General features: G+C 36.2%; 1 protein-coding gene and 1 pseudogene across 2 annotated transcripts; one reads left to right on the plus strand and one right to left on the minus strand.

Annotated features, from left to right (window-relative positions):
- Positions 1 to 214: 214 nt before the first annotated feature.
- On the minus strand, positions 215 to 3784 carry LOC113306660 (peroxisomal membrane protein 11D-like). Of its 2 annotated transcripts, none has more exons than XM_026555567.1 (8): positions 3466 to 3784; positions 2237 to 2482; positions 2025 to 2099; positions 1853 to 1927; positions 1636 to 1716; positions 930 to 1004; positions 666 to 839; positions 215 to 538 (listed from the first exon to the last, which is right to left on the minus strand). In XM_026555567.1, the coding sequence occupies exons 2-8, from the start codon at positions 2426 to 2428 to the stop codon at positions 503 to 505; spliced, it is 708 nt and encodes a 235-aa protein (XP_026411352.1). In that variant the 5' UTR covers positions 2429 to 2482; positions 3466 to 3784; the 3' UTR covers positions 215 to 502. The 2 variants fall into 2 exon arrangements, with proteins under 2 accessions (XP_026411352.1, XP_026411351.1); XM_026555566.1 differs by lacking the exon at positions 3466 to 3784 and adding an exon at positions 3315 to 3455.
- Positions 3785 to 5947: 2163 nt separating this feature from the next.
- On the plus strand, positions 5948 to 15451 carry LOC113305146 (annotated as a pseudogene).
- The last annotated feature ends 10966 nt before the right edge of the window (positions 15452 to 26417 follow it).

The following is a 26417-nucleotide window of genomic DNA, read 5'->3' on the forward strand; positions in this document are numbered from 1 at the left end:
AGCACGTTATTTTGTAAACTTATCGATGAAAAATATTTTAAAACATTTATACGTAACGAATATATACATGACTATCAAATTATACATATTTCTTATAGTAACAATAATCAATTAAAAGAGTAATTTCAAAAATATCTGATATAGCTCATCTATTATGGGACAAAATCTAAAACCAACTAGTTCATCTAATTTGGGACGAAGGGAATAGAGTTTATTAAGGTGTGGAATACCAAATAAATAGAGTTCTTATTGTATCAATATACGGCAATGTCTCATCGTAACATGACAAACTTTGAATAACTCACCCCCCCTCTAAAAGAAGACAAACTATCATCTTAATTGCGCGGAAAATATCATCTTTACATAACTTTAAACCCTTGATTTTAAAACTAAATAATGGATCTATTTTCTTTTAGACAAAGCAGACAGCAATCTATTATTTTATATTCCTACCAATCATAGACCAACTAGTTTGGTAGGCATGGAGAACTTGTCAACAGATTCATGGTGTCTTCGTCTTTGGTGGGGAAGGAAGCAACTGCATTGAAAAAGGCAAAACAGAACAATTTAGATCAAACAAAATGATCTGACCTACTATATCTGCACTTAAACGGTTGTGAACAATGGATTAGATAGGAGATTTGAGTTGTCAAATGAATAAGAACCTGATAACATGAGATGAGAGAGCTGAGAAATCCAAGGCCTCCAACTACTCGGGGAGTGAGTTTATTAGGTGCCAGTTGAAGTAAACCAGCAGCAACCCCTAAATCCATAACTGCCTTTACCAAAGCCAATGTCCTATCATTTGCTTTCTTTAGCTTCAGAAGATATTCCTCATTCTGCATTCATTAACACCAAAAAGAATAGTGTTTGTAGGTGGTGAGAGGCAGAGATGCCACAAAAGGTATGGATTATAAGAAAAGAATTACCTGATATTTATCAGTGTTGTTCAGCTTCTTCTCTATTTTCTTCATTGAAGCCGACAATCTTCCAAGTTCCGCAAGCTTGAACAAACAATTTCACAAAGGGGAAAAATAATTATGTACAGCATTACGAATTGTAATATGATTCTTCTATGCTCATATGTATTCCAGTAAATGCGTATGCAAGTATGCGGTGTCAAATGTCTTGCTTTCATATCGTTATCTACCTTAAAAAGGTATCCAGGAGTTTCCAGATTGGTTTATAAAGCTGGTTCTAATGCACCCTGGTTGGGAGGAGAACTTCTCATTGCCAAATCCAAACGGGCATATCTGGGTGGGAGGCTATTATGGCCACCAAAAGTAATGACAACAATGGTCTGTTATATGCAACACCCTAGCATATATGTTACTCTTTACATCAATAATTATGAGGATAAGAATGAAAGACTGAAGAGTCAAAAAAGCTTGGCCATGAAAAATGGGTACTTTATTTAGCCCCTTGCAGTTGCACACAGGACAATGTAAAATAGAAAGACTAGTAATAGAGCCCAGGTTAGTTCTCTGATGTCTCACAACTCCATCCAAGATATTCTCATATGGGACCTTTAATTGTGTTTACATTGCATTCTGAATAAACCCGTAAAAACAGTAACCTAAGCTTCTCTTCCTAAATCTAGCAACTTATAGAAGACGCCAAAGGAAAAGAACATACCTCAATCAAGGAGGTACAAGTTGAGCCGGCCATCCAACAATAAAGAGATATTTTGCCAATAAGTTCTGCCCCTTCTTTGTTCTGCAGATACAACTTGATCAAATGAGTTCACACATGCCTACATTTCTTCTTGTTATCTTCTTTCTTTTTAGATAAAAAACAGAACGTTCGCTGGCCAACATGTTTCAAACGAAAACAAAAACATGATGTTCAGTACCTTATAGATGCCTGTTCTCTGAAGCCAGACAAATTGATCCAGAAACAGAAAAGTTGACATCAAAGCGTTTTTAGACTGAAAAAAGAAGATAGAAGGAACCAACACATTAGAGAGGACATAACCAAAGAAAGTAAAACTTCAGCATGCACACATAACTAGCAAAGAAACATACCTTTCCCAATGCAACAATAGGAAGAGGAGTTCCTTGAGGAGTTGGACTAATAAGAGCATGCAAATCGTTGACAAACTGCAAATTTATCAGGATATAGAACAATCAAACTCAATTTGAGACTACCAAAAGAAGTTCATGTACAAAGACAAGACCGGAACAGAAAAAACTTGTTTAAAATCAAATTAGAATGACCAGAAAGTAGAACACTGAACCTTAAAAAGTCGAAAAACTTTTCGTGCCAAGCTGGTAGTTTTGTCAACATTTTGAGCTGTGCCGGGCTCTCCATTGCTCAAGTACTTTGAACCATATTGTATTGCCCTACATATCTTGTCCCTGGCCTCAGCTTTGTTCAAAAACAAAATAGCAAGTGCAAGCTCTGCTCTGGTAGCATCTAATGTATTCATATTTTCTCCAGACTTTTCCAATTCAAAGCACAAATCAGCCAATTTTCTATGTAACTGCCACAGAACAAAAACCACATATTATTAAAACTAAGCAGAAAAAAAAAACTTATAGCTGGGAATTAATCATAAGATCAATAAATTTAGTAAGTACCCCAATGACCAAATCTGACTGCACTGTATATTTCAACACTTCACTCATCATAAAAGCTACACTGAACTAGGTGATGGTCGTATTACTATCATAAAAGTTCAAAAGGTAGAGCAATGTCGCATTACATATAATTGTTAAACTACCTCAATTTCTTTAAGAGCAGATATTAGAAAGGCAGTAAATGTAAACTTATCTTTGGATAAAAGAATGCCAGACAGTTTAATCATGCAATGTTCAACCAAGACCTATTCTGACAGAAACACACATATTAAGGATCCACTAGCCTCAGCAATCCACAGGTAGAGAATCTCTGTCACTTAGATTCCCTTGCAGTCACTCAGTTCACTCATTTTTTTCCAGGAAAAAATCCAAAGGTTTCCCTCGAACTCTCGGAGTTTAACATGTTAAAATCACAACAAAAGTGACTGGCATCAAATCCCACTAATAATATATCATTCCACTTACAGAATTCAGCAAATCTAACAGATGATAGATCATTATCTTGTCGACTTAATCTCATGAATAACTCAACAAAAAATTCTCTAAAGATCACTAGGGATCGATATAGTTCAAATTCATCCCCTTTATACATCAAAATGCCATTAGAAAGTATAAACCCAATAAACCATCAAAATACATTAAAATCAATCCTCTAATTCCTGATCAGCAAAAACTTCAATGATCCAAATCGGAAAATTTAAAATTATGAGCTCAAAATAAAAACTAAAAACATACGTTGGGTCGAATAATATACAAAATTATTTCATTCTTCTGTTTGGTTGACTGAAACATTCTTCCATCATAATATATTTCAAACCAACAAGATCAAATGAAATTTAAAAGTAAATTAAAAGACGAAAAGAGGATTATTTGTACCAAAAAATACCTGTATGAGGAGTAATTTGAGAGAATTTTTAGGTCGTCAAGATTAAGGGAATTTGAGTTTGGTTTAAATCTCAATCTTACGGGCTGACTCATGCCATTACTAGAGGAGGAGGGGACGGAATCTGGATCCCACGAAACAATATTTCTGTTTTACTTTTTTTACTTTTTTTATACTTTCCCATCTGATTCTCAATAAACTCGGTTTGGACTTTGGACCGTTTGGTTGTATTATTCTACCGGAAATGCTAAAATGATCGTGGATCCATATCGTTCGATTGGTCCGACTTTCACAGCAGCGACCCACGGAACCCGTAAAACCCCCTCTCTGTTTTTTATTTTTTTCGAATTCTGATTTAGGGCAATACCTAAAAATTTCAGGACATACAAGTAACGAAGTAATTTTCCCATCTAGGATGGCCTTATAAAGGATGTCTAAAGGGTAGTTCAATTATCTATTTATCCTTAAATCTTGAGAATTACTAATCTACCTTTACCCTTAAATAAAAACCTAATCTCTAAATGAAATCAGTTAAATCTTCTCCTTTTCTCCTTCATTTTTAGCCGAACCCCATCACAAAAAAAAAATTCCATCACCGTAATTAATCGTCGGTTCATGAAAATTTGATCATCGACTAAACTCAACTGTATAACGGGTCGTCGTACAAAGAATAGATTAACGCGTTCTGAGAAATCAATTGAAGATGAAGATGTAGAAAGTGAAGAACAAACTGAAATCGAACCAGAAATCAAACAGGAAATTCAATCGAGTGAAGAACCAACTCCTGAAATGAGAATAAGAAGGTAAGTTCTACAAATCAATCTCGTATTTGATGTTTTTGATCGGTATAGTAGGTTTAATACGTCAAAATTAGGGTTTTTCGGCGGTTACATTTCAGGGTTCGTCTTAAAATTAAGTCCAGATTTGCGCCGAAATGTTCTTGAAATTGAACTCTGAAAGTGCATATGAACAGTTCGGCTTAACAGTTCATATTCGTTTTCAGCCGGACTTAGTTACATAGAAGCCATGTATTTAGGATCGGCTTATTCGATATTATTAGTTTTGAGCCGAATATGTATTGTTAGAATTTTATAAAATTGTGCTAGTATAGAAGTTCGGCTTATTCTATGATTTCATTATGTGCTGAATATGTGTTACAATTCATAAGTATGGATTCGGCTTATTCAATACTATTTGTTTTGAGCTGAATATGTATTGTTAGAATTCATAGATTGTGCAAGTATAGGGGGTTCGGCTTATTTTATGAATTCACTACGCGCCGAATATGTGTTTCAATTCATAAATATAGATTCGGCTTATTCAATACTATTAGTTTTGAGCCGAATATGTAGGATCGGCTTGAAAGTATTTTGTACATATAAGATGAAACACTTTCTGTGTATAATAATCAAAAGATTATGACATAGTTCTGCTCATTTGTGTTACTTCGGTACCCGAACCTGTTGATTTGTTGAATTTTTTTTGGTATTTCAAATCCATATAGTTAGTTTTCCTTTGTTGTTCGAAGTACTAGGCTTATAAGTTTTATACTTGTGTCAGGAACAATGTAGCTAAAAAGAGGAAGAATACGGAGGTAACGCCTTCTACTTCTAAACCTCCCAATCCTCGAGGAGGAGGTAAGAAAAAATTGGGAGCGGGAGGTAGAAGAGGCATTTTAGGAGAAGAAGATGAACAAGGAAGAGTTGGAAGACAAGAAGAAGGAATAGATGATGATGAGGAAGTTGATGATAATCAAGAAACACAACCCCAACAAAGTTCTGAGAAAGGGAAGCAGGTTGCAGAACCCGAGAAAGAGAAGAAAGTTGTGGAGCAACGGATTACAGGTTTACACATTCCTGATGAAGATGACATAATTTCACCCCGATCGAATGGTTTGCTTCATGGTCTTCCGGAAGATAGAGGAAATGTGTTGATTGGTTACGCGGATTCTTGGGCAAAAATAATTTATGAGACTCCTGATCACAACCGTGCAGTCCGAGTATTGAGACACTAGAGGGCAGTGGAATAGAAATTTTATGAAGAGGTTTATGAGATGTTTTATTACGTACAATCCTCTACTTAATGGCCTTTCATTCAATATGGACATCATGAATATGATAGTGTTACGGCGTCCACCTTTACCGAGAGAATTTTTCCAGAGACTTACACATTTCAATTACCTTTTGGAGAGATGGAAATCACTCCTGATTATGCGAGTAAGATTACATGCCTTAAAGCAAGGGGTGTAAGCGTGGATATTGATTATTATGACATGAGTTGGGATGACTCTACCAGTTGTTCGAGGAAACTCTTGGTTGGGATGCATACAAAACTGAGTTGAAGTTTTGTCGATCAGTTAATTAAAGATGTTGATTCCGTTTTCATACCCAGTGGGAAAAATAAGAAGAATAAGAAGATCAAGCTAACTAACTTGAAAAGGGAATTTGAGAAAACAAAGCAAAAAGTAAAGGACGGGGTGTTGGTAATGGACGAGATCAAAGTGAAGCAAACTGGAACCGCCTACTTGCTTTATACTCTTAGAAGATATATTTTTCCTGGCCTTACCGGAAACAAGGTGAATGTTAATTATCTCCTATTGGTAAAGAATCTTACTACAGTTAACAAGTATGCTTGGGGAACATCCGCGCTAGCTTACCTGTTGAATCAACTTGCGACCGTCTCTAGGTTGACAAGTACAAACATTGGAGGAAACTTCATTATGCTTCAGGTAATTATCGATGATCAAACTTCAAATTTTCTGGCTCATCAGTGTATGGTTCGGCTTATAATAGTACTCATATACAAGCCGAACAATGTACTTGTCAGGTTCAGATTATAATATTTTTTAATTATAAGACGAACAATGCACTGGGTTTTAAATTTTATTCTTACTTTGTTGTGTCGAAGAAAACTGTTAGAGCATTCCTCGGTCGAACTCGCAAGAGTTGCTATCTCAAGCTTGTTTGCCAAGTTTAGTTTCCAAAACTATATGTCTTGATTTCTAGTCTACTATAGCTAAGTTTCAGACTAGGATAATTAAATGTAGTTGATCTCCAGACTCCACCGCGTTCATCATATAAAGACGAAGAACTACTCAAGGAACTGGTGGATCTTCATCGACTAAAAGGTATGTGGAGACTTGAACTTATATATCACTCAAAAGTCTATTATATCTTCTACTCTTGAGACAAAAGTCGTATAATCATATAGATTTCAATTATACACATTTGCTATTTCGAGACGAGTTTACTCGCGTATCTATTTCTCGAAATATGTGTTGATAATCTTTCGCTTTAACCAAGTTCATCTTTACTCGTGACGAAAGTCATGTTGATATTTCAATATCTTGAAAATCGCTTTGATGAAAAATAGTTTGTGAATAACAACTATATAACATCCTCAAACAAAGTTTCAATGATTGAAATGAGAGTTTATATTATGTAACCATCTTTGGATATAAGCATAGCGTGTTCGTACATTAGTGTATAAGTCCATAAACGGGGAACCAAGTGTATACATACGTGTGTATACAAAATGGTTGAAGGAGACAGATTAAGTATGCGTACCCATACGCATACTGGCGGAAGTTTACGTCCGTAAATTTCTGCTGAGTTTGGGAATTTATAAACTCATATCCGGTCGCCTTAAGTATGCGTACCCGTACGCATACTGGTGGAAAGTCTACTTCCATAAATTTCTGCTGAGTTTGGAAACCAAAACAAACTCAAAACCGGTTGCTTAAGTATGCATACCGTACGTATACTTAAGCTGGTTACTTTATCAAATCGGTCAGTTCATGAACTTAAACATTTAAATAATAAGGAATGCAATCTTTTCAAACCTTGGCTATAATTTTCATGAATCGATTCAAGTGAATCAAACCGATTTTGTTTCAATTATGTCTTGTATACATCTATAAGATCTAAGCAATTGAACAACTCTCTAACTAGTTCATTTGAAGTCATTTGAAATAGTTGTTGTAAAGATGAATACGGTTGACCATTTGGTTAACTATTGTTGAACAACCTAAGTGTACACATTTAGCTACGATTACCCAAACCTAAATGAAATACATTTCATTTGTGTATGACAAGCTAAGTTCGATCTAACGGTTGAAATATATTATCTTGAATCCAATCAGGTTTTCATATAACAGTGAATATTGAATGCTTTGTTACCAAGGTAACTTAGATTGCAAACCCTGATTTGAAATCTATATAAAGGAGAACTCTAACAACTGGGAAACATAATCCCCAAACCTCTTGTGTGATACTAGTTGTTTTGGATAGAGTCGATTCTCCTTTAACCTTGGGTTTTTCTTAAGACCCTGTAGATTAACGACTTAAAGACTTCATTGGGATTGTAAATCTAGATCGGACCACTTTTCTTTGTAGTTGTATGATCTGATATTTTTGTATCTATCATACAAGTACAATTGTATATTTGACTTGAGATTAATATCTCTGATAGGCAAGATATAAATGAAGTCACAAACATCTTCGTCTTATCGTTTGTGATTCCGCAATACCCTCTTTCGTTAATTGATTATGATTATTTTGAGTTGATTGATAATTCTAGGCTGTTCTTCGGGAATATAAGTCCTGGTTATCGATTGGCTCCTGTTCACCTTGATTTATTAAAAGACGGAACAAAACCCGTAGGTATTTCCGTGGGAGACAGATTTATCTATTACCGTTGACTTTTCTGTGTGATACAGATTTGTTTATTAAAGTCTTCGACTTTGGGTCGTAGCAACTCTTAGTTGTGGGTGAGATCAGTTAATAAGGGAATCAAGTGCGTAGTATCCTACTGGTATCAGAGACGTAAGGAGCACAACTGTACCTTGGATCAGTGTGAGATTGATTGGGGTTCAACCACGGTCCAGAACGAAGTTAGTTCATAGTAGGATACTGTCGGTAGCGGCTTAATACAATGTGTTTCAATATGGACTAGGTCCCGGGGTTTTTCTGCATTTGCGGTTTCCTCGTTCACAAAACTTTTGGTGTTTGTGTTTTTTTTTCGCATTATATTTTGTTGTATAATTGAAATATCACAGGTTGTGCGTTGTATCGATCAATTGTGAAATCCAACCTTTGGTTATTGATTGAAATTGATTGATCCTTGAACATTGGTCTTTGGTACTGTTCAAGTTTTCATCTCTTATAATCAATCGGGCTTGCATATTTCTATTTGCTGATTGCGGATTGAATTAAGAGGTAGAGATATTAACTCCTTGATATATCTTTCTTTAGATTGAGTCTCACTGTTTAGTTGATTCTCCTGAAAGTATATTAGAGTTAGTCCATATATATTTCTAATCGAAATATTGGGTGTGGTTGTTAGACCCCCGTTTTTTCACAAACAATTTCTAGTGTTCTGTTTCTATTACTTCAATTCCTTTAATTTTTGGATATGGTTCTTTGGAAGTAGGTGTGGGCATATGAACATTTCCCAATTTTGGAATTGGCCAAAACATTTGAAAAGGATGTCCAGTGGGTTGATACAGAGCCAACTGCAGCACGGTACGAGGACGAGAACTCGAAGAACAGGAATAAAAAACAGTTGGTGGAAAGTTTTAGCGAGAAGTTAGACACAATGGGTGTTGATGACGTCGTTTTTCAACCATATATATTAAGGAAGATGAAGAAGATGAATTTGTTGAAGATGAGGATATGCCGGTGGGTATTTACCATAGGCCACTGTTTTATCCCGGTGGTTATGTAATATACGATCCTCGGCGAGTACTCCGTAAATTAGGATGTATCCAAAAGGGTTCCTTTATTTGACGAGAAATTTAGGTTGTTTCCAAAGGGTGGTAATGGAACTAAAAGCACCACTTTATCATGGAAACCAAAGTATGATCCCGAACCTACCCTTGAGTAATGGAAGAAATTAGATATTAACAAATTATATATGGCCAAGTTAGCACCTTTAGGTGATGATCCTTGTGAAGAGGATCCGACTATATGGATTGGTATAACCAAATTTCTCATCGCTCCATTATCAATAAGAAAAGTCAAAAGGTAGTTGATAAGGGGAAGGCGAAGGCAACCAAGATTTCTGACAAGCCTACTTCCGAAGAAGCAGTGAAAGATTTTAAGAAAATGGTAAGAATGACTTCACTTTATGAAAAGACGAGGGTACCCAAATACACCACAATATTTAATTTATCCACCTATAATTCCTCTTACCGAAAATGATTGTCTATGGAAAAAGTTGAGACAATACGACAAATCGGTATTCACACGTTGCGTGATCGTCTATGGATACGAGATGGAAACAATACAACAATCAAAGTGTGATTACTTGATAATAGGTTCGGACGTAACCAAACTCTATCGGATCACTATCAAGTAAAGCGGAGTTAACATTTGTGTAATTTACTTTAAACTATAATAACAACAATTATAATTGCGGAAAATAAAAGTAAATGACACGACAAGATTTTGTTAAAGAGGAAACAGCAAATGCAGAAAAACTCGGGGACCTAGTCCAGAATTGAATACTCTTCATAATTAAACCGCTATACAGAATCTAAACCAACTTCGTATAGTTGAGACCAAGAAACTACCCTTAGTTCACTTAGTTTCCTCAGTATCACTATCCTTCCGACTTTCAATGAATGCATGCACTGGAACAAGTCCTTTGGATCGTATTCCAAAATTAAAACATGTATAATTTGGGATATCACCAACTGCAAACACATTAGGAGATAAAAGTATTTAGTTAGCCACCAATACGAAAATCTGATAAAAACAAACATAAAAGATTTTCAAAGCTTTAAAGAGCGAATATTTTCTTTACAAACATAGAACAAAGGAAGATCTAATAATACAAAAAATACTATTAAAAATTCAAATCACGAAGAAAATAAAAAAAACTAAAGGAAAATCAAAAGAACATTGAAGAAAAAAATTGAATGAGTTGACTCAGTTTAATCGCCTATCCTCAGACAAAATCCTTCGTCAGTTGTATTGATAATAGGAATTGTAATGTTTAACTCATTTCTTGTCGCAGAAACTACTCCGTTGCCACTCACAAGGATATTCAACGTGACTACCCACCAAAGGAATTCGAGGTATGCACAAAATTTTATACCTTTAAAATTGTTTGAACGCATTCATATTTATGGAAATAATTTTTTTCTCCATTGTTATGTGTAGAGAAATCTTGTCATTGGGGATGGACATTCCCTGAAGGATTCCTTGCTTTTCTCTCTGCCTCTACTAATACATGCTTATGGACGAGAATATCAAATTAAAAAGGTTATTCTTTTTCAGTTTGTAGATCTCAAACACATACATAAGAGGATAAGATGGAGTATGCTAATAGTATTTCTAACACTAACTTCTAATGAAAATTGCCAAAACTCGTTTAGGTTAGTCAAATAAAATCTAAACTAAAAGTCTGCACGGACCGTCCCAATGGACTATGTAAAAACCGTGCAGACACAAACATTCACCAAAAATGGGACATCTGCTTTTTCCAGGACGGGCACACTTATCAAATGTTTGGGCGGTTCTTTCCTTGTCCAAATTGACGGTTCGTGCAGAGCGACGGAATCACCGGACAAATGTCCACCGCTGATTTCTGGGAACAAAGGAACAGGAGGAATCCGGCAGATCGGGTGCCAAGATTCGTAATGGCCCTCACGGCCATTTCACCGCAAATACGGGCCGTGTTAATACCATTGTGTCCTTTTCTTGGACCTTATATGGGAAGCGAATCAACTGTTAAACAAGCCCGAAGAAACACTAATTAAACAATTCCATACCCAATTCTCTCACTTCGTTTCGCGAAAAAGAAAATCTCTTCCATCTCTACGACTCTACACCTCTACCCAATTCTGCAACCCTAGCCAGGCTTACGGGGAGGTATCTCTCGTCTTTTCAACTCAACCCAAGGTAATATATCACACTTCTTCTTTTACCTTTGATTTTCGATTCAATTTCCATTAGGGTATAGGGTTTGAGGTTTTAGGTGTAGTTTTGGGTTGATTTAATAGGAATGTTATTGATTTTATATGTGAATCCTAATTGAAGTAAAATTACGATGTCACAGAGATTGAAACAAGAAGACGGATATTATGTTTTGTATCTTCTCTGTTGTGACATGTTCAAACTTTGTGAGCTCTGATTATTTGGTAGATTTATGTACAACTTACAGCCAAGTTTTAACCTACATTGCTTAGTGTAACTCAAACCCTAGATTATCACTAATATTGTTAGATCAAGTTTCTATGTCCTGAGTATATTAGGAGATGTTATATCACTAGGAGTGTCTAAATTTGGTTAGTTTCAAGACTATATTAAGGCCTGGTAATGTAGAGAAACACCTTCTACACAAATTCATTAATCAATTTGTTTTCGCAGCTATTAATTACTAATTTTGCAACTGCTTGTGTGAGTTTATTGATTCACCTTCGATTATTGGATCCAAAATTTTGTATCTCTCTGGTTTAATTTCTTTATTGTGCCTTGTATCAGGTTTGTTTAACCAAATTATGATTTTTATGAAATTCGTGAATAAATGGATCAAAAGAGAACTTTCGTCTGTGACGGGAGGAACTCCCTTGTTCTACAGAGTCGTCCACATCGAAGAAAAAAGACCATCTTGTAGAAGATGATGACTATTGCATTACTGGAAGTGAGAATGAAAATGCCAACGCTTGGCAACTTGGTAGCAGGTCTAGTGAAGCCGACGCCGAAGCCATTATAAACAATTGCAAAAAGAAGAAAAATAAGAGTGAAGGAACATCCCAGGAGGATGACTTGGACAAAGTTCTGGCCGAGCACGGCAATGCTCCCATTGTTTCGAAACATACTGCTTCTCCAAAAGAAGAAAAGTTTCAAGCTCAACCTGAACAGATAGGCTCGGTTGATGCTACTGGAGAGGAGAAGGAAGCGGAGGCAGAAACAGGGAAGTCTGCGGCAGCCAAGAGGAACAAAAAGAAGAAGGAGAAGGAGAAGGAGAAGGAGAAGGAGAAGAAGGCAGCTGCTGCGGCTGCAGGGAGTTCAGGATGCAAAGCAGGAGGAAACAAAGAGTAAAAAACGTGATGAAAAGCGCCCGAATCATGTTATAAAAATGCAGGAGGCTTTGCAAAGGCGTAAAGAACTTGAAGAGAGAATGAGGGAAGAGGAAGAGAAAGAAAGGAGGGAGGAAGAAGAGCGCCTCAGGCAAGAGGAACTCGAGAAACAAGCAGAAGAAGCCAAGCGAAGGAAAAAGGAAAGAGAGGATTCTGATGAGGAAGCAGGAAGGGAAGCCTATAACAAGGAAGCAGAAAAATGAAGCTCATCGGCTTGAACTAATTAGGAATCAGTTTCTTACGCAGAAGTCGAAGTCAGCTCCTGCTAAAGAAAATGGCGGGGCTTCTACATCAAACAGTGCGGGCAACCTGCAGCTGAAGGAAGAGAGGTAGACTCAATATTATCTAATTCTATTGAGGAAGTGGAAGTTAAGCATGAGAATGAAGATAAATCAGTTGAGGAGGAAGAAGACGAGGACAAAGAATGGCACACAAAGAGCTGGGGTGATAATGATGTCCAAATCCTGGTCAAGAGCGCCTTTGCCAGTGAAGAGGTTGATGATGAAGCTGAGTCAAGTGTGGTAAAGAAAGAAGCCAAGTGTTCAACATCACCGGATTCTGGTACCGTGGCGAAGCCATATACTGCTTCTGGTGGAGGTGTTCCTCAACATTTAGAATGTGAAGATGTTAAGAGTGATGTTGTGGCTAAGAACAGAAGAAAGGATGCTGCAGATAAACGAAAAGCACAGACTATGGAGGTACTTCCGGAAAGGGGTAAAGATTACCTGCGTTCTCCAATATGTTGTATTATGGGACATGTTGATAACAAAGCTACTAGATTGCGTCCGCGGAACTAACGTCCAGGAAGGCGAGGCTGGAGGAATTACACAGCAAATTGGGTCAACCTATTTTCCTGCCGAGAACATAAGAGAGAGAACTCGGTAGTTAAAAACAGATGCAAAGTTACGGGTCCCTGGTCTTTTGGTTATCGATACTCCAGGACGCGAATCGTTTACTAACTTGCGTTCACGTGGGTCTGGGTTATGTGATACTGCAATTTTGGTTGTTGACATTATGCATGCATTGGAAAGACAGACTATTGAATCCATGAATCTTCTGAAAATGCGGAACACAGAGTTCATAGTTGCGCTGAACAAGGTGATTGTTAATGGCTAAAAAATTTTACATTACAACTAAACTGCTATTTTAGCTTGTCTAACCATAATTTCATTGTTTGATTTTTTTATCTCTTTTGATTTCCAAAGGTTGAAGATTATCTGGTTGGAAAACGTGCAAGAATAAACCTATTGTCAAAGCCATGAAGCAGCAATCTAAGGATGTCCAGATGGAATTCAATTGGAGGCTCACACAGGTAAAGATAAATCTCAGACTTTTGTGGTGTCTGACGGGGTAGGATGTAGATTAACTTATTTGTTTCTTGTTTTCCATTCTCAGATCATTACTCAGTTTAAAGAACAGGGTCTGAATACTGAGTTGTATTACAAAAATACAGAAATGGGGGAAACCTACAGTATTGTTCCAACAAGTGCAATCAGATGTGTTTGTCAAACCCGAAGCCGAGCTTGATTTTGGATTTTTTAAACAGGAAATCTTAATTGCTTTTACAGTTTTAGAGCAAATTTTTTCTGGCAGATTCATAGTTCCTTTTTTGCGAATGTAACAGTGGTGAAGGCATCCCAGATTTGCTGCTATTATTGGATAAATGGACAGAGAAAACTCTGGTGGAGAAGCTTATATTTAGCAATGAAATTCAGGTTATTTTTTATCTGCTTCTACCAGTTGATAAGAATTTTGGATTCCTATCAAACATTGTGACTGTTCTGCAGTGCACGGTGTTGGAGGTTAAGGCTATGGAAGGTCAGGGGACAACTGTTGACGTTGTATTAGTAAATGGGGATCAGATTGTGGTTTGTGGTACGCAGGTATGTGATTCAGTATGTATGCGCAACTACAACTAGCACTTTTCTTTGTTAAAAAATCTTATATTTCCTTGTAAATGTTAATAGGGGCCAATTGTTACCATTATTCGTGCTCTACTGACACCGCATCCGATGAAGGAGCTATGGATAAAGGTGAATAATCTGGTTACAATTCTATTCATTCCCACGTGTGGTTTATTTTACATGGAAAGTTAATGCTGGATGTTAAGATGTTAATGTTTGTGTGAGTCAAGAGTGTACAGATAATGAAAAACTCTGTATTGAACTCGTAGTACCTTAACACGCGATCATTGGCAAATGCTAACCTTAATTATCCTGTTTTACTTTACAACTACTCCTAACTATCTTACAGCTGTATTTGTATTGTATAATCTTCAATATGTCCATGATTTTCTATAGTAATGCATGATATAATGCCTCAGGGCTCTTATCTGCATCACAAAGAACTCAAGGCAGCCCAGGGTGTGAAAGTCAATGCTCGGGTAATGTTTTGTTTTCTATTTGGTTTTGGTTGATGCACATTGGTAGTTCTCAATAAATATCTCTACGACATTCTAATGGGTTTTCGTCTTACAACTCAATTTATTACTTCTTTTCAGGGCCTTGATCATGCTGTTGCAGGCACTGGTTTGCATGTGGTGGGTCCTGATGACGATGTTGAAGACATCAAGGAAGCAACAATGCAAGACATGAAATCCGTCATGAGCAGGATTGACAAGAGTGGTACAGGTGTTTGCTAGAGTTTTTGAAGAGCCCAGTAGTCAATATCCAGAAATAGATGGAAGAGGAAAAGAAGAGAGAAGCTTCGTGGGAAGCTGTCTTTCCATGTCGTCTCAAGATCGTGCCAGATTGTGTATTTAATAAGGACCCAATTGTATTGGGGGTCAACGTTCTTACTAGAGAAATTAAATTCCATCGGTCTTACTTGCTAGAGAAATTAAATAATTTGGACCATTTCTAGATAACTAAAATAATTGATTGCTTAAGTTGAGTTGAACTAAAATTGGTGCTCGAAGTCTTCATTCCAACACCTAAGATGAATTCATCTTAGAAGATTTTGATAGAGAGAACAGTTTTTTAAAATCTAGTTAGTTTAGATAGATATTTGAAATTGAAAATCTGATTTTCTGAGATCAGGGTACGACAAACAATGATTCAGAAGTCCGGATTAAAGAAAGACGCCCATCAAAGAGCTCCTTAGTAACATCTAACAAGGAGGCTAGCAAGTGCAGTAGGTTATACGGGAAAGGCGACAGCTGTAAAGACACGGTGGAGGTGCCATTAAGAACCGTAATGGTGCCACAAGGACTTGTTACCAAAAATAGTAACATACTCCATGGAGTATATAAGTGCACCACTAATTATAAACTGGTGGGTAGAAAATGAAGACGAGGAATTAAATTAACCTCGCGTTTTTAGGCGCCACTTAAAAGGATTTAGGGGCCAACAATAAAACAAAAAAGATCACCCAAAGGAAAAATGTAACCAGCCCTTATCTCGCGTAATTCGTAATGGCAAAATTACCCTTATATATTCGGAGGATATGATAACATTTTTATCTCCGATTTCAATCGGAAGCCAAAATATTACCCAGACTTCCGATTGTAGTCGGTGCAGTATTAGAATGATTTCTGTTTCATTTTTTCCATTTCTTTTTCATTTTTGAGTTGTTAGAGTTATAGAGAAGAAGTTGAAGGAAAAAAGGGAAAACCCATTTTATCACTACAAAAATGGATGAATATGAAGAAGAAGGTGAGAATCATGGCGAAGACGATTAGGGGTATATGTTGAATGATCCAAACTGTTGTGGAGAGGAAAACCTAGACGACCCTTTCATGGAAGAAAATGGAGAATCGCCTGATATTGAAGCTAACGATGCATGTAAAACACAGGTATTGTGTTAAGAAACTCAAATACTCGATTTGCATGCGTTTGTGTGCTTTTGTAAACAAGAAAAACCGATTATTGCATGCATTGAATGCCATGAACTACCCAGATTCGGTAGATAATTTCTCGAATAAACTTACGAATATAACAAACTGAGTACAAAATATGTATATTCGGTAGTTCCAAGATAGTAGTTTACTGCGGAATATGAGAAAAATTCCCAAACTGGTTTTCCAAAAAAATCTACATTCGGTAGTTATGTAGAGTTATTTACCCCCGAATGGCCCCAAAAACGAATTCCTCAAAAAATTTCAAAACTCAGTATTCTTATCTTTACAATCGGTAATAGTTTAACATTATTTGACTGCCGAATATAACAGTGGCCTCAAAATAAAATTTCCGAAAACTTGAAAATCGGATGTTTATCGATTAAAGTTATCTCCCGGTTATTTATATTCGGCTATTTTACTATATATTTTAGCTTCTGATTATATCATTTTTTGCACTCAATAAACTGTGTACATTGATTTGCATAAATCGGGTGTTTTGGGTAACCGATAGGATTCCGAATATAGTATATTCGGCAGTTTGACTTATTTAATAACCTCTGATTATTGTATAATAATTTGTTGCTTTCATATGCAGGCCGTTGAAGAGTTTGTTGATGATTTCTATTTGAGGCCCGACACTTCCCTATACTATGCAAACGATTTGGTGTACTCATTACTACTTTTTTTTTCTTTCAAAATTTATATGTTAAATGGTTATGCTTATTAGATTTGTTTTGTTTTATGCACGTTTAGACATTTGGAAGTAAGAAGGAGGCAAATGAATGGCTTATGAACAAGGCAAAAGATAACATGTGCGTGGTAGTTCAAAATAATCATGTTAGTGACACTCAATTTGAAATGATTTGTGAGCAAGGTGGGACGCGAAAGAGTCACGAGGGAAAGAATAGTAAGTACGTACGGAAGACGAATAGGAAATACCGAAGCAATACCAAGAAGATAGGATGCCCATTTAAGATTGTCTTCTATAAGCCCGATGGTATTAAAGGTAAAGAGTATAAAATGTATAAAGTTGATAACGGTTGTCACAACCATGATGATCCGTTGGATTTAATTGGACATGTAATGGTTGCCAAGTTAAAACCACATCAAATGTAGAAGGTGAGGTCTATGGGGATCCAAAAAGCGAGTGCGATCTTAAGTAAAATAAAGGCGGACGACCCCGACAACTTGTCTTCTTTGTCTACAATTAAGTCGGCCCTAGCTACGATCAAAAGGACTGAATGGGATGGTAGAACAATCATGCAATTAGGTTGGTATTTCTAAACACGACTATATTATTCGGAGGATAATTTTTTTTTGTAAAGTCCCGAATGTACGATGACCCAAAAATCAGAATTTGGAAAAAACTGATACTTTTCAAATTTTGAACTTGCAATAATCGGAAGTCAACTCAGTTACCCAAACTTCCGAATATGGGTTGTCTAACCTTCTATATTGGCCCTTGGAACCACCTAGAGCCATGGCATGGTTTGTTTTGAACTTGTAATATTCGGAGGATAATTTTTTTTTGTAAAGTCCCGAATGTACGATGGCCCAAAAATCAAAATTTGGGAAAAACTGATACTTTTCAAATTTTGAACTTGCAATAATCGGAAGTCAACTCAGTTACCCAAACTTCCGAATATGGGTTGTCTAACCTTCTATATTGGCCCTTGGAACCACCTAGAGCCATGGCATGGTTTGTTTTGAACTTGTAATATTCGGAGGATAATTTTTTTTTTGTAAAGTCCCGAATGTACGATGGCCCAAAAATCAGAATTTGGGAAAAACTGATACTTTTCAAACTTTGAACTTGCAATAATCGGAAGTCAACTCAGTTACCCAAACTTCCGAATATGGGTTGTCTAACCTTCTATATTGGCCCTTGGAACCACCTAGACCCATGGCATGGTTTGTTTTGAACTTGTAATATTCGGAGGATAATTTTTTTTTAAAGTCCCGAATGTACGATGGCCCAAAAATCAAAATTTGGGAAAAACTGATACTTTTCAAATTTTGAACTTGCAATAATCGGAAGTCAACTCAGTTACCCAAACTTCCGAACATGGGTTGTCTAACCTTCTATATTGTCCCTTGGAACCACCTAGAGCCATGACATGGTTTTTTTTGAACTTGTAATATTCGGAGGCACTGGGTTGTCCTTCTTCTTCTACTCTTGGAACTGGATCAACTGGTTCAATTTCATGGTGGGGTGTAACCTGTGGAGCAGTTGGTTCTGCACTTTGTTGAGCGGCTTGTTCAACACTTGGTTGCACCCCTTGTTCACTGCCTTGTTGTTCTACACTTTGTTCAGCACTTGACTGCACTTCTTGTTGACTGCTTTGTTCTTGTAAGCTTTGTTGAGCACTTGAATTATCTTTGGCACTCCTTTCCCTCCTAGCACTAGCTGTCACTTTCTTCCTCCTTTCTCGACTTTGTCTAAACAACAAAGAAAGGAACAATATTTACAAACTATACAATCGGAAGAAAAAGTATGGAAATATAACCCGAATGTACACATTCGGACGTAAGAAGACACATACTGTTCCCGAATACAAAACAATCGAAAGCTAACTAAACATATTTACAACCGAATATGCATCAATTGGATTTTAGAAGCTCTAAATTTTTCATCCTACACAATCGGAAGACAAAGTACACAACTATAACCTGAATGAACAAATTCGGAAGTAAGAAGACACATATTTTTCCCGAATGAAAAACAATCGGAATATATTTAAACATGTTTACAACCGAATATTCATCAACTGGAGTTCAGAAACTCTAAAATTTTATCCTACACAATCGGAGTTATAAAACATTATATTGTATTCCGAAATACTGGCCCCAAAATGGGATTTTTCCTATATCAGAAATTTTGAGATTTTTTCAATATATATTCGGTAGTGAGTGTACTTCCGAATACTGTGTGTCTACTTAAACATATTCGGGATCCAAAAAATTCATTAAACTACCGATTATTACCAGTTTGTATCCAGGAAGATATGGCCAACAATATTCGGCCGATAACCATAAAATATTTCTCCCGAATACTGTCGATGTTCTTGAGAAATGAAGAACACGACTACATTCGGAAGTAAATAAGCATGAATATCGCCCGAATCTGGATAAATAACCGAAAACCCTAGAAATGTTTTTCTCGATTCGTCGAATTAAAGCGAAATAAACCCCAAAAATGATAGATTCTTACCTAATTTGGGCCATTTGAAGTTGACGAAGTGTTTGACTATCGGAATCGCCACCACCGACTACATCGACGGGTACTTCTTCTTCGCATTCTTCTTCATTTGCAGCAACAATTTCTTTATTTCTTGCTAAAATCCCAATCTTTGGATCGATACCCCGAGCAACGTTTTTGGTTCTAGGTATGTGGGTTTCATTTCCCTTATCCATTGTTTTATTAAACGAATCGACGATGTTTTGATTTTATGATTCGCGGCGATGTTTCGGTTGAACACAAGAACGAGGGGAAGTTTTTTTTCTTCCACAATCGGAAGATAATATGAAACTGGAAGAAGAAGAGTTGAAATGAGTAGAATTTTTTTTGATTTGGTTTTTATACAGTTTTACCTGAAGGGCATTTATGTAACTTCAATATCATATAGGATACCCCTTAACTAGAGTCTTTGGCTGGATATAAATTGATGACCCCTAAATCTTTTCGGGTGGCCCCTAAAAACGCGAGGTAAATTAAAGTGTTCCTCTTACCTGTGAAATATATCCAATAGCTGGCAAGGAAGGAAAATTGGTTATATAGAATATTTTAATGTTGGAGGCTAATTTAATTTATGCAGATATGACCAATTTGCTTAGAGGCCATGGGTCCAAAATTCAAAAATGAGGTATTAAATTTCTCAGGCATTTTGCTCTTTTAAGGTGAATATATATGGTAAGAGATTTGGTTTGGGGTTGTTATCGGCATAAATGGAGTTGTACAGGAATAAATACACGTGCAAACAAGCATTTAATTTCCAATTTGCCCATCCAAGTAAGCACCCCTTTGGTTTTTGCCTAGGACTTGGGATAAATGACAAATATCTCTACAGTAAAACGATCAAATACAACAATTGGTAGCATATGCAATCCATGCTCCACTCGAGATTAAGAGAACTCAAAACAGATATACAGACATACTTAAGAATTTTTATAAAAATAATGAAAATGTTTATCACAATGGGAGTGAAAACTTTTCACCCTTTTATTTCGCAGACTTTAGTTTTTCCCTTTTCAATATTTACATTCTCTTATTTTCAATCTTAAACTCATTATTATTTGGGAATCCAAAAAAATTCAATAAAGCCGCATTTCTTATGTACGGTGGAGTAGTTTCTCTTTGGGTCCCAATTGTGTTAAATGCTACATACGCCGTGAATTCGCCACCGAAAATTCACCGACACTCACAGCCCCGGGGACCCCGCCAGGAGAAAAAGGAGGGTGAGTTTTTGCTTTTCAGTCGGCCCACCATTTTTTGTGTCTTGCGGGATATCACCGTGAAAAAATTACGGTGAATCTAGACACATTGTTGGTGCAGTTTCAATGTGGCAGATTTACTTTAATGCACATCTTCTGTGAGAGAGAGAGAGCATCGCTTAAGATAATATGGTTGTTTCCCTTTCCCTCTCTTTCTTTTTATGATTGCGCAGAATATCTGTACCAGTACGCTTCACTGACCCTACTTTTAGTTGCTTATCCTGAAGAAGAATAGAAAGAAACATCAAATTTAAAATACCAGAAAATGGTTTAACAAATTTCTGATAGTATCATAAGCTTTTCTGAGATCTATTTTCGTAGTGCATCTAGGAGAACCTTTAGGTCTGTGATAATTCCTTACCAATTCATGAGCCACCATAATATTATCTTGAATAGACCTTCCATCTATAAAGGAAGATTGGTTTGGACTGATCAACCCATTCAAAATATTCTTCATTCTAAGAGATAAAATCTTGGTAATGCACTTGTAAATTAATAACATTACATCAAGATATAGGTCTAAAATCAGATATCATTGTAGGATTCTTCTTCTTAGCAATCAGAGTAATGAAGGTGCTATTAACTTCCTTTAAGTGCTTTGACTTTGAGAAAAAATTCTGAACAGCAGCTACAAATTCATCTCCCACCACAGCCCAACTAGCTTTAAATAAATGACTAGAAAACCCATCTGGGCCTGGAGCTTTACTTGAACCAATAGAATGAAGAGCTCTGACAACTTCTTCTCTAGTGACTGGTTTAATGAGATCAGCTACATCATCTTGTTGTACATAAGCATCAAACTTAAGTCTTGAGAAATCTTCATTGAAAGATTCATCAATCAGGTTACTTCCAAATAAGTCAGAATAAAAGGAAATACACTCTTTAGCAATATCTTTATCTTCAGTTAACTTCACGTTATCACTAGAGTAGAGAGTAAGAATATTGTTTCTAGATCTTCTCTCTTTAAGGGAATTATGAAAGAAATAAGTATGAATCCCCCAAATTTAACCACTTAACTCTAGATTGCTGCTTAGCTGCTGATTCTTCATACTTAGCAAGTTTAACATATTCAGCTACATAATCTCTTTACCTTCTTTCTAACTCATGGTCTAGAAGAAATAACTGAAGTTGAAGTTGAGCATTATCCATATTTTGTTTAGCATGTAAAACCTGATCAGACATATGTTTAAATTTCATCTTTTTCCAATTGATAATTTCAACTTTGGTATTCTTCAATTTATTCACCATCTGTATCATGGGATTGCCTCTCACAGGTTTGCTCCATCCAAACTTAACCACATTCAAGAAATCACCATCCTCAGTTAAAAAATTATAGAAGCGAAAAGGAGGTGGACCATGAATTCTTTTTTCAAAAATAGAAAAAATCCCAGGTGAGTGATTTGAGATACCAGGTAGAAGGAATTCAGCTGCAGAAAGTTGAAATCGTTGAATCCATTCCAAATTCACCATAATCCTATCTATTTTAGATCTTATCACTCCACTTTCATATTGACAATTAGACCAAGTATAAAAACAACCAGTAAATCTAAGATCTAAAAGTTGTGACAAATGAACACATCTAGCAAAGGCTTCATAGTGATGGGGTAGAATAGAAGAACCTCCCACTTCATCTGAAGGAACCAAAATAGAATTAAAATCCCCCACTAAGACCCTGGGTTTATCATTTTGTGAAGCAAAAGAGGAAATAGAATCCCACAAAATATTTCTGTTGAGATAATAGTTGTCACCATACACAATAGTTACCACAAAACTTATTGAATAGAAGTAGATATATCCAAAAACATGTCTTGAGGAGAAGAACTAGTTAAATTGACTTGAAAAACCCCAGGGTCCCAAGCAACCCAAATTCTACCAAAACAGGAAGCACTATCATTATCAAGAAAACTCCAAGAAGGGTTTAAATTATTCCTTATTCTATCTTTATTTGAAACTTGCACATGAGTCTCTATAATACCAATAAGAGAAAGTTTATTTAAACTAATTAACTTTTTAACTTCTAACTACTTAAGAGGATCATTTAGACCTCTTAGACTCCAACATCATATGTTGGACATCATTTAAGATTATTAGGGAGAGATAAAGTACCTCTAGCAGACTTCTTTAAGTCTGCAATCTTGGCGAAGAGGTTCATAGCAGGTGGAACAAGTGATTCCCTCCTTTGAAAGTGAGCTCTTGATCCAGAAATAGAAGATCTAGAAGAACTGGACTTTTGAGTGACTGCTTGCAAACTTACTTGGAAGTTCTCTTTATTCTGCTCAGGAATATGCTCTTGAGAAGTATCCAAACATTTACCCAAGATGAAGAAAGGATTAGAAGAAATAAGTTCATTAACATTGTTATCTTTCCTTGGTGCCACTTCCTGTAAAACATTATAAACTTCTTGATCAGAATCCATAGGTTCAACTTCAATTACTGTAATAGGATCCACAATATGTCCAGTAACAGGACTCAGCTCAGTAATCTTAACTACATTCCTAGATTTTTGAATCCACCCGTCTTCATCCATGTTAGTGACTGTCTTCTTTTGAACCCATTTTGAACTATCTTTGGTAAAGGTTTAACAACTTAGGGAAATTAAAAGTAACATGACCAAACACAGCACACTCACTACATTTTGGAGGTTTCCATAAATACTCCATCTTTATTTCAACAATATCCTTACCACCCAAAGTGAAAGTAAATGAATCTGGGAATTCACAAGTAACATCTACTTCCACACATATCCTAGCATAACTCATTCTAGTCTTGTTTAGAGTTTGGGTATCCATCATAAGAGGCTTCCCTATGAAGCTAGCAATCATACCCAGCCCCTTTTTATTCCACATGAATAAAGGAACATTTCTAAAATTCATCCAAACGGGAAGTGATTTCAATTCAGTAATTTCCTTTTCAACCATTCTAGACGAAGGTTTAACAATAAAATCTATTAGAAATGAACATTGAACCATCTCCAAAGCTCTATCTCTATCCTCAGCAGATTTAAAATAAAAAATAAACATACTCTCACCATGAATGGTCATTTGAATCTTACCTTTTGGTTTCCAAGCCCGATTTACAACACTTTTAACCCAATTAAAAGGAAATCTTCGACCAACAAATGCTCCAATTAATTTTTCTTCACAAAGACGGATATCTTCATCAAATACCTCGTAAGGAATATCCATAGACTTCTTGACATCTATCGCTGGATACGAGTAGAATTCCATATCAGCAGAGATAACTGATTCATTCTTCTTATAAAATAAAGAAGACCAAGCAGCAGGAGAAACTAAAGGTCAAGTAGGAGGAAACTTATCAAATCCAGGATGAATAACATGATCTGTAGAAGAATCACCACGAAGAACTGAAGAATTTTGATCCCCCATTTGAGAAACCCCTGATGGTATGGAGGAACCCACCATAGGATTTGAGGATTGGGAAGGAGATTGCATCTCACCAGAGGAGACGCAAAGGGAAGACGAAGATAAACCCTAGAATCGCCTTTGACTTTAGCCGTCGAATATTGACCTGAAGATGAGAGTTTAATCAATTAATCTAGCTTGTATATAATTATGTTGACAAACAACATACTACATTAACCCAATGTGGAAAACAAACACCATTTAAATTAACCATTACAATTATAATCTTGGATAAACCAAGGAATACCATAATTTGGACAACGTTTTTTATATCTTAAATGCCAAACAGACCCTAAGTATCCACTATATATAAACCCTTGAACAGTTGTTTCCAGTACATATCCTCCATCTCACTCTATACTGTTGAATTGTGTCCTAAACATTTATCCTGAGAAGCAAGCTTCTGACCTTAACTTCAACACCTTGTACTACTTAGGTATAAATTTCTCTCTGGTCATTCTTCAATTTTTTTTTCTTATCTTTCAATTTCTAGTTAGAATCATGTTTCCGAGGTAGTTGTTAGATGTTGAAGAATGCATGTAAACCAAGTAGATTAAGCCCAAATATGTATATTCTAAGCATGATGGGTTACAACAGAACACTTTGGTAGAAATTCATGGTATTCTATCATTCGTACGTTGTGGATTTTGTTCTGTAACTGGAAATTTAGGATTAGATGAGTTTCATGATGAATTTATAGTAGTTTGTTTGCAAATTTGTTCTACTTCGGTAGAAATTTGTTCTACTTCATGATCAATTACACTTTGGTAGAAGTTATGGTTTGTATACCTCTTTGAACATGTAGGATGTGATCAATTTGAACTTGTGGTATAAAGTTGTGTAATTTTGTTTTATCAGGTGCATGTTGTATTCATTTTGGTTATGTCCTATTTTCAGGAACTTGTACAAGATATGGAGAGGAGGCTTTTATTCATCTGTATTGTACTATGCTGTCTCTGTGTAAGAACTGCTGCACCGGGTTTCAGCGAGGAATCTGAGATGGGTAAGAATTGACAATTCAAACTTTTTTCAATTCACCTGCCCTTATATGTTTCGCAATTCTTATGTTTATACTTTTATAGCAGTGTCGCCACTAGCGAGCTCCAAGGAATCAGTTGAGTTTGTACACCAGGGACAGAGGATGGTTTACTGCTTCTCATGCTACAATAAAATTATGGAGAAGAGTCCTTTGGATGGTAACAATTTTCAAACTTCCAATAAATTACAAAAGCTAGGAAAATGGTACAAAATCAAAAATGATTGCTACCACCAAATATCAAGAGATAAATTATTTAAAGGATACGACCAAAACACAGAGTACTTTCATGCCACAACTTCAAATAGAAAAAGAATCAATTCTATAAATTCTCTTAGAGAACCATCGGGTCTGCGGATCTCAGATAGAGACCAAATCAATACCCTCTTAATAAATCACTTCACTCAAATAGGCACATCACACAACAACAACATGGTGGAAGATTTATCAAGCTTTATTGAACCTTGCATTTCTGAGGTGGAAAATTATTCCTTAATAATTAACCCATCAAAAGAAGAAATCTGGAATACAATTGTCAATATGAACCAGTGGGGAGCGCCAGGACCAGATGAGTTTCAACCAGGTTTTTTTAAAGCTAATTGGGATATAATGGGTCCAGATATAATTATTGCAGTTCAAGAATTTTTTAAAACCGGATACCTAAATCCGGAATTGAACTTTTCTTTCATAACACTGATCTCTAAAATATCCACTCCTCAAACCCCATCAAATTTCAGACCCATCAGCCTGAGTAATACAATATACAAGGTCATATCTAAGATTCTAGCAAACCAGCTAAAGCCAATCCTAAACAAGATAATTTTCCCAAATCAATATGCCTTTCTGCCAGGGAGAAAAATCACAGACAACATTATCATTACTCACGAGCTTATTCATTCAATGAAAAACTCAAAAGCTACAAAAGGTAGCTTCGCCTTAAAGTTAGATCTCTCTAAAGCCTTCGACACAGTGGATTGGAACTTCATCAAATCGGCTCTATCAGCAGTAGGTTTTGGTGACGCCTGGGTAAATCTAATAATGCAATGCATATCAACCACCTCATTTTCAATCCTTTTAAATGGT

This window comes from Papaver somniferum, chromosome 8 (assembly GCF_003573695.1).
Source record: "Papaver somniferum cultivar HN1 chromosome 8, ASM357369v1, whole genome shotgun sequence".
In the NCBI taxonomy this organism is placed as follows: Eukaryota; Viridiplantae; Streptophyta; class Magnoliopsida; order Ranunculales; family Papaveraceae; genus Papaver; species Papaver somniferum.

What these genes read in the sequence shown, in the direction of transcription:
- LOC113306660 (XM_026555566.1), bottom strand. Translation starts at nt 3,371, where the DNA reads ATGTTTCAGTCAACCAAACAGAAGAATGAAATAATTTTGTATATTATT. An exon ending in TGTATATTATTCGACCCAAC is followed by an intron (nt 2,483 to 3,314) that starts GTATGTTTTTAG and finishes GTTCTGTGGCAG; the next exon opens with TTACATAGAAAATTGGCTGA. An exon ending in CTATTGTTGCATTGGGAAAG is followed by an intron (nt 1,928 to 2,024) that starts GTATGTTTCTTT and finishes TTCTTTTTTCAG; the next exon opens with TCTAAAAACGCTTTGATGTC.